This window comes from Leiobunum rupestre, chromosome 10 (genome assembly GCF_980474605.1).
Source record: "Leiobunum rupestre chromosome 10, qqLeiRupe1.1.hap1, whole genome shotgun sequence".
NCBI classification, from domain to species: Eukaryota; Metazoa; Arthropoda; class Arachnida; order Opiliones; family Sclerosomatidae; genus Leiobunum; species Leiobunum rupestre.
The window spans coordinates 23455144-23466284 of record NC_143393.1 but is presented as its reverse complement, the minus strand read 5'-3'; the positions used below and the strand labels follow the sequence as shown (position 1 = coordinate 23466284).

Below are 11141 nucleotides of genomic sequence, written 5' to 3'. Positions count from 1 at the left end.
TATCTGATAGATGGCTGGACCGTATGATCTTTTAATGGCAACCGTACTTGACGCTCCAAGTGGTAAGCGGCTTGCAAAATAACGCCGGGTTCCGGTTTTCAACGAATAGCGTGGAAGTTTTCGAAGCTTCTGCAACAAAATTCTTCCATCCTTCCCTCCGCTTTCACAAAGTCCTTCGGTCGGGGAGGTCGCAAGATTTGAGCGTGAGAAGGAAAGTCGGAAAGATCAAGATTTAATATAAATTCATTAAAATGGCTTTAACACGGGCTTTGACTGTTCGTTTTGCGTCTCAAATTCAAGTAAGTTTTTCGATGTTATTTAAGGTATTTAAACGTTATTGTATCTTTACGTGCGGATTTTGGGTTTTGGGCCTTGGTTGAGCTACGCGGATAATAAGCCTTGATGGGGACGGAAAGTAACTGAATTGGCTAGCCTAATTCAATCCTTGACCGACATTTCGAATTTTACTGAAATGTTTCCTTTTCGTTTTATTGTTGGGTGTACAGTTGTATGCATAGATATTACAGGGTTACTTCTAGATAAAATAATTTCTTAATTGACGGTATTGGACAAATCATCTTTTTTTTGTTTTGTTTTTTAGCTTAGCTCAAGGTCAAATTTTATTTTAAATGTTGATAAAATGCTCAGTGTACTCATGTTAAGCATTAAATTGGGAACATATTCATAGTGCAAACTTACATATGTTATATTCAAGTCAATTATAAGAATTTGTCGAATAAAAAATTGTAAAGAAAGTACTAAATCAGGTAAGGGTCACCTCCTTAATGTGTAACTCTGATTTGTCAATATTTAAATGAGGCAAATTTTTATTTTTTAAATAATATAGTATTGAAAAACATGTATTTTACAAAGTGTACTTGTAGATTTTTATAATAGTTTCTAAAACCGTTAGGTTTCTTAGTGCTAAGTCACTGAATGTCACACCTGTATAATTCAAATAATGCTTACGCTTTTATTTCCATTTTATTAGCTTAAAAAGGCATTAGTATTGCTATTTAAGGTTTTTCTCTTTTTTTTAAGAAAACAAGTCCAGTCTTGACTGTTACCACCAGGAATAAATCTGATTCTAGTTCTTCTGTAAGTTCACTGTTTGATTATCTTCCAAATATTAAAGTTGTTTCATTATTTTGAAGTATTAATCTGTATATTTTTTAAGTTAATTTTAGACTTATCGCTTGCACGTTCTATATCATCATATAAAACTACATAATCACATGACAATTAATAAAGCAATCACACCATATAAAATAAAAATGCATGAATGTTATTTTATTCATTTTATCTATAGTCATTAGTTTTTCACGTGTAGGCGGATAGGTTAGCACTCTTAAAATGTGTCAATGCGATGGTCCCACATTTTTTTAGATAAGTGTTATCAAAGTCTGCTCTAGTGCTTACTACGCGATAAGTTTTTAGATTACAGATTTTTGTATTAAAAATAGAAATATTTAAATTGGATGCGATTACAGATTTAATTAAATAAATTAATAATAATCACGTGCAAGTGGTGGTTTATTTAGTTTCATTGCTTATAATATTAACTTCTAACTTCTAGGATTTAAAATCAGTTTTGGCCAAAAAAGTGGTGGAACATCAAAAATCTGTTAAATCTTTCAGAGAGGTGTATGGCAGTAAAGTGATTGGAGAAGTTAATGTTGATCAGGTATGCATTGAAATTATTACAGTACTTAATCTTCATTTTTATTGGTTAGAGAAAAGAGGCTTGGCTCCTAACAATTTATTTTTAGCCATATCTTTTTCTGTAGGAGGGGGAGGGGGGTGCTTGGAGATATTCTGGCTGACCTCCAAAAATGTCTTCTTCAACAGTTATGTAGCTATTGGGGGTTTATAAGCGTTTTCTATTATCACAGTTATTAGATAGTGTACTATGTAACAATCATACCGTTATTATTGTATATTGATAAATCAATGTTGGTATTTGTAGGCTTATTCTTAGGAAAAAATATAAATATCTATTTATGTATGGCTGAACTTGGTAACCTATTATTAATCACCATACAGGTACATACAGTAAATGCCATCTTTTACAGTTGACAATCAAAGACATTTTTTAAACGTTTTAAACAAGTCGCTCGCTCCCTCCCTATTAAATTATAAAAGTCCGCTGTTCAAATAAATTATTTTTAAGGAAAATCTTTAAGTTAAATTTTAAAATAAGGTGAGGATTCTGGCTCTGAATCGTACACCTGATAATGGATTTAATTTAATATAAATATAGAAAACCGCAGTAATTTAGTATTTTCTTTTCAGCTTAGCAATCTCAACTAAATTCAAAATATTTTTAATTTATGTAGGTTTATGGTGGTATGCGTGGCATTAAGGGATTGGTAACAGAAACATCATATTTAGATCCTGAAGAAGGAATTAGGTTTAGAAATCATACCATTCCCGAATGCAGACAGCTATTACCTAAAGTGCCTGGTGGCAAAGAACCACTGCCAGAGGGTCTTTTTTGGTTGCTCTTAACCGGAGATGTTCCGACTGAAGAACAGGTTCATATATTCTTATAAATAAAATTTAATTTTGGTGTTTTATTTATAAATCTTGTTAATGTAGGTTAAATTCGTATCCAAGGAATGGGCGAAACACGCTGACCTTCCCTCTCATGTTGTAACCATGTTGAATAACTTCCCGTCAAACTTGCACCCTATGTCCCAATTTAGCGCAGCAGTTACAGCTCTCAACACTGAAAGCAAGTTTGCAAAGGCTTACTCAGATGGAGCCAAAAAGGCCCTTTATTGGGAGGTAAATAACTTGTGGGCTTAAGACATATTAGACCATTTTTGCGTAATTGAAATGGTCTTAAGATTTATTTACCCAACTGTATATTTTCGTACTGACAACAATAATTTTTATATTTCTTTAGTACACTTTTGACGATGCTATGAATTTAATCGCCAAGCTACCTACAATTGCAGCCACAATTTATCGTAATTTATATCGTGATGGTAGCAGTATTGGAGCTATTGATAGCAACAAAGACTGGTCTGATAATTTTACTACAATGTTGGGATATGACAATCCCCAATTTACTGAACTTATGAGGCTATACCTCACTATTCACAGGTATTTCAGTTTAAAGGATGAGGAATTTATTTTAATTTTTCCTCAACATGAACATTTTATTTTCGCAGCGATCATGAAGGCGGAAACGTCAGTGCTCACACTGTTCATCTAGTCGGAAGCGCTCTTTCCGACCCATACCTTTCATTCGCAGCAGGATTAAATGGTTTAGCAGGACCTCTCCATGGTCTGGCTAACCAGGAAGTTTTAGTTTGGTTATCGAAAATCATGAAAGAGCTGGGAGGTGATACCTCTGAAGCTAAATTAAAGGATTTTGTCTGGAAAACTTTGAAGTCAGGACAGGTAAATTTATCTTTATTTTTTGTTTTAATGAATGTTATAAAATGTTCGTAATATTAGGTGGTGCCTGGATATGGTCATGCAGTATTAAGGAAGACTGATCCGCGTTACACTGCGCAACGAGAATTTTGTTTAGAACATTTACCCAACGACCCTCTTTTCAAATTGGTTTCTACGATATACAACGTCGTCCCACCCATTCTTTTAGAGTTGGGCAAAGTCAAGAACCCATGGCCCAATGTTGATGCTCACAGTGGCGTCATTTTATATGTAAGAATATTATAAATATTTGCAGGATTTAATTTCTAAGAGTAAACATGCTACTTTGCTTCTAAACCATTGGCGTATTCATCAAGGTTAATAGAGTATACGTTTTTCAAACAAAAGACTAGTTGAGGAGTGATTGCTATCACAGATAAAATAGAAATGGTTCGTTAAACCATATGCATCATTTGAGACAACCTTCTGCTGGCATGGTTACTCTTCTTTATGAGGCTGTGAATCTATGGTAAATATTGAAATTATTCTTTGTTTTCAGCATTATGGAATGAAAGAAATGCAGTACTACACGGTTCTCTTTGGAGTTTCCCGTGCCTTAGGTGTCATGGCTTCTTTAGTTTGGGATAGGGCTTTAGGTCTACCCATTGAACGACCAAAATCCATGACAACTGAAGGATTGCAGAAACTTGTCGGAGCTATTTAAATAGTCATATTTTGAAGAAAAACAGCGAAGCTAAAAAACTCACCTTTCACCGACGCTGTTATAGTTTTAAAGCCTTGCCGATCCCCCCTTCTTTGTACATGAACTTTAAATGTATTTAGGGCTGTCATTTTTTCTTCTCTAATTTATCGAGAAACTCAAAAGGGAATAACTTTTAAGGAAAAAGCACCATTGTATTCATTCATTCATCGATAGCGATAAAACTTTATTTAAGGAAATAGTTGAAATGTATTTAGGGCGTGCAGTTTAAAATATTTAAAAGCAATATAGAGTGTGTACAAAATAACAAAGGTTTAAAAAAAGATGTACAAAATATCGTTTCTGCGTGATGTAAGTACATTGTTAATTAGTGATGTCATTTGGTTCACAGTGTTTGTCTTATCTGTCTAGATATACAGGATTGAGTTATTTTTCTTAGTTTTTCTGGAAGGGGGTAGAACTGGTGCTTAATTGGCTATTAGGAAATGCAGGGATCTGAAAAAAATGTTTTAGGGTATTTCATCATTTGTAGGGTGACTGTCTTTCATGAATGGTTAACTTAATGAAAAAATGTCCTGACTTGACTTTGGGTTTCATTTATTTCTGAACACTACACAAATAGCTTATTTTGTTACAGAAAAATTTATTGGTATCTTTAGACAAGGTTTTATAAAACGTAAGGAGGGTTTTAGACGCGCTGGTTATCGTAAATTCTTAGCAGTTGCTGTTGTAAGTTTGAAATTGTAGTTTTTAGGGGTAATATAGAGGTTTTAAGAATTAGACAGTTGGCTGTTGATTGCATCATGTGCATGGAACATTTTCTGTGGAATTTTTTCCTATTGCGTTTCAGCTTAATTAACCCAGGTTTGCCAAGGTATCTGGAATTCCTGGTGGTGGTAAATAGGAAACTACTAAAATATTGGTTAAAGAATACAAAATCCTGACACAAAACAAGTCAAGCAATTTGATTGTGAAAAAACAGGCAACCCTGTAACCTCCAACTGGATATCAGTGAAGTATTTAAAATATTGAGCTTTTAATTTAATTGGCTTCTACCATGGGTAGAAAAAAGTTTTAACTCTTAAAGCTGTGACAATCATGTAAATTATAAAACTCAAGTTTTGAATTTTAAAAATAAATTTGTGTAGTTACACACAAAACAATTGGGCAGTAATTATATAACAAATTTCCTACAATAATAAACTTATGGAATAGCTTAATGAAATTATTTTATTGAAAAATGAACATGAATACAATCAAGTTTATAAACGTCATTTTGAAATGTTTACAGCCCTAGTTTCTTTAACACAATTATATCTAAAAGTTGTGAAAATGAATTTAATTGATTTCTAGTGTTTTCTTTAGCTGCTCCATTTACCAAGAATATCGCCATCTCTGAATAAGAAATATTCCTTGAACAAAAAAAGTAGATTATTAAATGTAATTAAGAGAAAAACCCTAATACTCCTTACAGACGAGGCTTATAAACCCGGGTTTAGATCCCGTTTTTGAAACCAGAGCTTATTTAGCTATACTGAAATGTGCTATAAAAATTTAACTTTGGTTTACTGAACCCAGTTTTATTAGCCTCGTCTAAATAGGGTATTAGGCTAAGTTCCTAAAGGCACTTGTAAACTGAAAAATGAAGAGCTTGCGCCCAACTTGATGTAGTGCCATCAAGCAAAAGCTCAACTTTTTTTCGGATTTCAAGCGTCTTTAGAAACCTAGCTCACAAGAGGCAGTACTTTATCTCCTATTTCAACTTTAGTTCCGCCATATTCTGGTAGTAACACTTTATCTCCTTCTTTGACTGTTGTAGGAATGATTTCTCCTTTCTAAAATAAGAGAATTTTCAGCAAACCATTTTCACAAGATACTCTTACTTATGAATTACTGACTTCTGATCTAGCTCCTGGTCCAACTGCTACAACAGTGGCGCTTTGAACTTTATTTGCTGATTTTTCTGGAAGCATGATACCACCCTTAGTTCTTGTTTCTGGTATGAAACGTTCTACTAAAATGCGATCTAGCAAAGGTATTAAACGTTTTCCTATGTTTCCAGCCTAAAAAAATATTAAAATTTTAGAAAATTTCCACCTATTTAGATAAAAAATGTGCATAGGGAAGCCCAAACCAAGAATCAAATATGTAATGATATATAACGTATTATTTCTCAATACTAAACCCAATGTAACAGTTATCTTAAGAAAATTAATTTTTTTACCATTTCGACCAATTTTTCAAGAGTTATCGATGAAAACCTCGGGACCCCAAAAACCTAGTACTGGTTGCTTTAGCTATCAAAGACCTCCGAACTCAGCATGGCATTCGGCAGTCCGCACTCAAGCCTCATGGGAGGGGAGAAACGGGCGGTGTTTAAAGGGACATGCGCGTTACAAAATCGCTTCTTTTTAGAACCACGTGGACCTAGGACTATTCCACATTTTATTTAATTTTATAGTATATTGAATTTTTTGTACATTGAAATTGCAAGTAAGCAATATTAAGAGTTACAAATTATTATCTACACACCATTATTTGCATATAGTTATGTTACTTTGACCAATAACACGAAAAAAGTAGTTTTTTTTAGAAACTATCGTACTTTCTAGAAAATCTGAGGCCCTGTAACTGGCTTAAACAATTTTATTTAAATTGAAGTGGTACTTTAAAGGCGAATTAAGTGAAAATTTAAGCTAATTTGTAAATTTCCAAATCATTATTACGAATTATCATTATAAGCTTTAATATTTTGCTTTTATGCATAAAAATACTCAATTTAGTTTATTTTATGATAGTTCGGGGCCTAAGAATTATGCAATCTAAACGATTGTTGAGGGGACCATGTGCTTTCTAGAAAAATCCCCTGCCGGCTTTTAGCTTTTATCAACCAGTCTTAGAACCTTTATCATTCGGCATCGTGTGTAGTGCGTGGAGGCGATCGTTATTTTAGCTGTTTTATAACATTTAACCTTGACAAAATTTAAAGAATTTCAAGTCTGAATCATCATTTCAATCTAATAATCCTTTGTTTAAACATTTAATATTGTTAATCTATAAATAATTCAGGTATTTTTTATTTTTAAACGACTAAGGCTTAACGTTTGGGAAGGGAGGTTGTCTTCTTCCCTGCTTGCCTGTATTGCAACACGATTAATTTTCATTTTCATTTTAAGAATGTTGCGGCTACAAAGAGTATTACGAAACACAGTCTCGAAGAATTTAAATTCCGCATTACGTAGACATTATGCTAAAGATATTAAGTTTGGTCCCGAGGTACGGGCTCTCATGCTTCAAGGAGTTGATATTTTGGCTGATGCAGTTGCAGTTACTATGGGTCCAAAGGTACTTACTCAGTCTTATGTCAAGTGGTTCTTTTTATTGATATTAAATATAATCACAGGGAAGAAATGTTATATTAGAACAATCGTGGGGGTCTCCAAAAATCACCAAAGATGGTGTAACAGTAGCTAAAGGAATTGAATTGAAAGATAAGTTCCAAAACATTGGAGCTAAACTGGTTCAAGATGTAGCTAACAACACAAATGAAGAAGCAGGTGATGGTACGACAACTGCCACAGTTCTTGCCCGAGCAATTGCAAAGGAAGGATTCGAAAAAATTAGCAAAGGAGCTAATCCTGTTGAAATTAGAAGAGGTATTTATTCAACTTAAGTATGTGCTTTATTTCAAATATTTCTAATCATATTCTTATTAGGAGTTATGATGGCTGTTGAAAAAACTGTAGACCACCTTAAAAGTCTTTCCAAACCAGTAACCACCCCCGAAGAAATTGCTCAGGTAGCCACAATATCAGCAAATGGTGATAAAGAAATAGGCGGGCTTATTTCTGATGCCATGAAAAAAGTTGGACGGGATGGTGTCATTACTGTTAAAGTAATTAGATTTGTATTTATATTCCTTCAGAGTTTATATTAATGTATCGATTTCTTTAAATTAGGATGGAAAAACGTTACTTGATGAATTAGAAGTTATTGAAGGAATGAAATTTGATCGTGGTTACATCTCTCCTTATTTTATAAATACTGCCAAAGGTAAAACATTTGTGAGAAAAACATTTTAATTTTCAACCCATAATATTTTTTATTCAATTTTAAGGAGCCAAAGTAGAATATCAAGATGCCTTAGTTCTCTTTAGCGAGAAGAAAATCTCAAATGTTCAAACTATCATCCCGGCATTAGAATTGGCCAACTCTCATAGAAAACCTTTAGTCATTATTGCGGAAGATGTTGATGGTGAAGCTTTAAGTACTCTAGTTTTAAATAGGTATTGAAAATATTATTATTTTTTTGAAATTTCAAGGTTATTTCTAGCAATTTGGTAAGTTAATTCCATTGTTTGTTTAGGTTAAAAGTTGGTTTACAAGTTGTAGCTGTTAAAGCCCCTGGTTTTGGAGATAACCGCAAAAGTACATTAAATGACATGGCCATCTCAACTGGAGGAATTGTGTTTGGTGATGAAGCAAATTTAGTAAAATTAGAAGATATTCAATTGAGTGATCTTGGCCAAGTTGGAGAAGTTACTATTACCAAAGATGATACTCTTCTCTTAAAAGTATATTTTTAGAAAATTTTGTGTGAATATATATAAATAACATACTTTTTTCGTAAATTTTTAGGGTAAAGGTCAAAAAGAACATATTGACCGCAGAGTTGAACAAATTAGGGATGAAATTGAACTTACTAACTCTGAATATGAAAAGGAAAAACTCGGTGAACGATTAGCTCGACTCGCTAGTGGAGTTGCTTTATTAAAAGTACAGATTAAATTTCCTATTTTAAAGTTAGCGTAAAAAATGCTCTAAATACTATTAAAATTTTATCTGTAGGTTGGTGGATCGAGTGAGGTTGAAGTTAATGAGAAGAAAGACAGAGTAAATGATGCTTTAAATGCGACTCGTGCGGCTGTTGAAGAAGGTATAGTTGCGGGAGGAGGAACTGCCCTTATTAGATGCTTAAAAGCTTTAGACAGCCTAAAAGCAGCTAATGAAGACCAGAAAACAGGTAAAAAAAATATAAATAATTAAGAGTATTATTTATGTACTAAAAATCTCAATTGATCATGTTTAGGCATTGAGATAGTAAAAAAAGCACTTAAAATGCCTTGTATGCAAATTGCGACAAACGCTGGAGTAGATGCTGCCGTAGTAGTTCAAAAAGTAATAGATGGGAAAGACGATATGGGCTATGATGCCATGAATGACAAATACGTTAAAATGATTGAAACTGGAATCATAGATCCTACTAAAGTATAATTACAATTATTATAATTTTTTTTAATTATGCATTTTAAATTTAAATTTTTTTTGAAGGTCGTAAGAACTGCATTATTAGATGCCGCTGGTGTAGCTTCCTTGTTAACAACAGCTGAGGCTGTTATTGTAGAATTACCTCAAGAAGATAAAGCAGCTGCTGGAATGGGAGGCATGGGTGGTATGGGAGGAATGGGCGGTATGGGTGGAATGGGCATGTAGTTCAATTGTTAGCCACAATCGCAATCCGAAAACATTTGAAGGATGTTCTTTGGTCACTTAAGAATGTCTATCAAACATAGTTGGTTTTTTTTGAAAGCAAGGAAAAAAATGCCAATCATCATTATTCCACTAGAAATTGTTACTTTTATAATTCATTTTGTTTTTCTGATTTCATTTAGCTCTCACTTCATCGCGAATGATTGTTTAATTTTTTTAGTATAATTGTCTAGTTGTGAATTTGTATAGAAAATAAATTTTGTTTCTTCGTATTTTGAAAAAGTAAATGAAAGATAAACAGTATAAAATTATAACTTTCACGCAATTTATTTTCTAATTTAAATATTTATATATGTACAGCAGTATCAAGAATTTCAAAGCTAAGAACTGTGGGGTATAAATTTTGGCGATGTTAATGACTGGGGGCCATAAATTGTTTGAGCTCTTGTTAAAAAGGCTTTGACCATCTGCCTTACTACTTCATCAAAGAAAACACCAGAGAGCTGCGAATGCAATTTTGAGCGAAACTCAAAAGAAATCTGATAAGGAATAATTCATATTCAGAATTGTCTATAATTCCATAATCTCTGTATATTTACCTTGAAATTTAATGTACATGATTTAGGATTATTATGAAGGCCAGGTGAAAAATGCCACGTAGTTTCAAGATGGTTAAATAATCTACCATCAGTACAACAGGCCTATTTTAGAGAATATGAAAGTATTAAATTTTAAACCATTATTATTTTATAATTGCGGATAAATAGTTACTTGAAACGTACTTTAACTAAATTTGGTTTAACTAACGTTACCACGGAAGTGTATCTCTCTCTTAATGGTGGGAACCCAATAACAATATCAGCCTTTAAATAGTCAGGGCGTTTTACAGTTACTGTGGATTTTTTACACCATGGTAAAAATTCTTGATAATGTTCCACGCCGGCAACCACCTCGTAGAACTGATCCATTGAATAACTATGGTATCAATGTCTTAAAAAAATTTAAAAAACTTAATCTTTTTATTATATAACCTCACCCCAAAATCCTTCTCTCAGCGTATTCTTTCTTTTTAGATGCTGAAGGTGTGAAATTTAGAAAAGATCGATATTGGCTGGTTAATACATTTGGTCTTAAAAAAAGAGAGGGTAATTTTCTTACTAACATTTTTGTGACTACTATTATTAGGCCTTGGTTGGTTAAGGTTTAAAGGGCAACAAAAATGGAGTTGGGAAAAACTAAAAGGCAGAATCATTGAGTTGGGAATATTAATATAGAGGTCCAATCAAAACGTCGGATTTCAGTATTTCGCGAAACAAGTTTTTAAAAAATAAGAATACTGCCGTCTGCTCCCAAATGCAGCCTTGGAAATAACTGGAATTAACCCTATTAAAAACGGTTGAAAGTTAAAACACGCTATTCTAATGTAGAAAACGATGTGCACTGTCTGGTTATGGTCCAGTTTATTTATTCTAGGCCAGGGGGTCACTGGTCACCTGTCCACTTTCAAAAAAATCCTTATTTCCCACCCTGATACGTGATTTACGAG

General features: G+C 33.2%; 4 protein-coding genes across 4 annotated transcripts; 2 read left to right on the top strand and 2 right to left on the bottom strand.

The window, feature by feature from the left end:
* Nucleotides 1–92: 92 nt before the first annotated feature.
* On the top strand, nucleotides 93–4689 carry kdn (citrate synthase). Its single transcript, XM_090161542.1, has 9 exons — nucleotides 93–299; nucleotides 1042–1098; nucleotides 1577–1684; nucleotides 2337–2534; nucleotides 2599–2787; nucleotides 2909–3108; nucleotides 3177–3408; nucleotides 3466–3675; nucleotides 3944–4689. The coding sequence occupies exons 1-9, from the start codon at nucleotides 252–254 to the stop codon at nucleotides 4106–4108; spliced, it is 1407 nt and encodes a 468-aa protein (XP_090017668.1). The 5' UTR covers nucleotides 93–251; the 3' UTR covers nucleotides 4109–4689.
* A 628-nt stretch (nucleotides 4690–5317) lies between these two features.
* Nucleotides 5318–6485, bottom strand: LOC149925095 (10 kDa heat shock protein, mitochondrial-like). Its single transcript, XM_090160438.1, has 4 exons — nucleotides 6330–6485; nucleotides 6004–6168; nucleotides 5851–5940; nucleotides 5318–5517 (listed from the first exon to the last, which is right to left on the bottom strand). Exons 1-4 carry the CDS (start codon nucleotides 6330–6332, stop codon nucleotides 5467–5469), a joined length of 309 nt encoding a protein of 102 aa, XP_090016564.1. The 5' UTR covers nucleotides 6333–6485; the 3' UTR covers nucleotides 5318–5466.
* A 526-nt stretch (nucleotides 6486–7011) lies between these two features.
* On the top strand, nucleotides 7012–9867 carry Hsp60A (Heat shock protein 60A). The gene is made up of 11 exons (XM_090159775.1): nucleotides 7012–7174; nucleotides 7282–7450; nucleotides 7509–7761; nucleotides 7822–8000; nucleotides 8065–8158; nucleotides 8223–8391; nucleotides 8472–8679; nucleotides 8744–8881; nucleotides 8954–9128; nucleotides 9195–9373; nucleotides 9437–9867. Exons 2-11 carry the CDS (start codon nucleotides 7283–7285, stop codon nucleotides 9596–9598), a joined length of 1725 nt encoding a protein of 574 aa, XP_090015901.1. The 5' UTR covers nucleotides 7012–7174; nucleotide 7282; the 3' UTR covers nucleotides 9599–9867.
* Nucleotides 9868–9915: 48 nt separating this feature from the next.
* LOC149925093 (coenzyme Q-binding protein COQ10 homolog A, mitochondrial) lies at nucleotides 9916–10820 on the bottom strand. The gene is made up of 4 exons (XM_090159776.1): nucleotides 10632–10820; nucleotides 10378–10570; nucleotides 10195–10296; nucleotides 9916–10134 (listed from the first exon to the last, which is right to left on the bottom strand). The coding sequence occupies exons 1-4, from the start codon at nucleotides 10757–10759 to the stop codon at nucleotides 9976–9978; spliced, it is 582 nt and encodes a 193-aa protein (XP_090015902.1). The 5' UTR covers nucleotides 10760–10820; the 3' UTR covers nucleotides 9916–9975.
* Nucleotides 10821–11141: the final 321 nt, after the last annotated feature.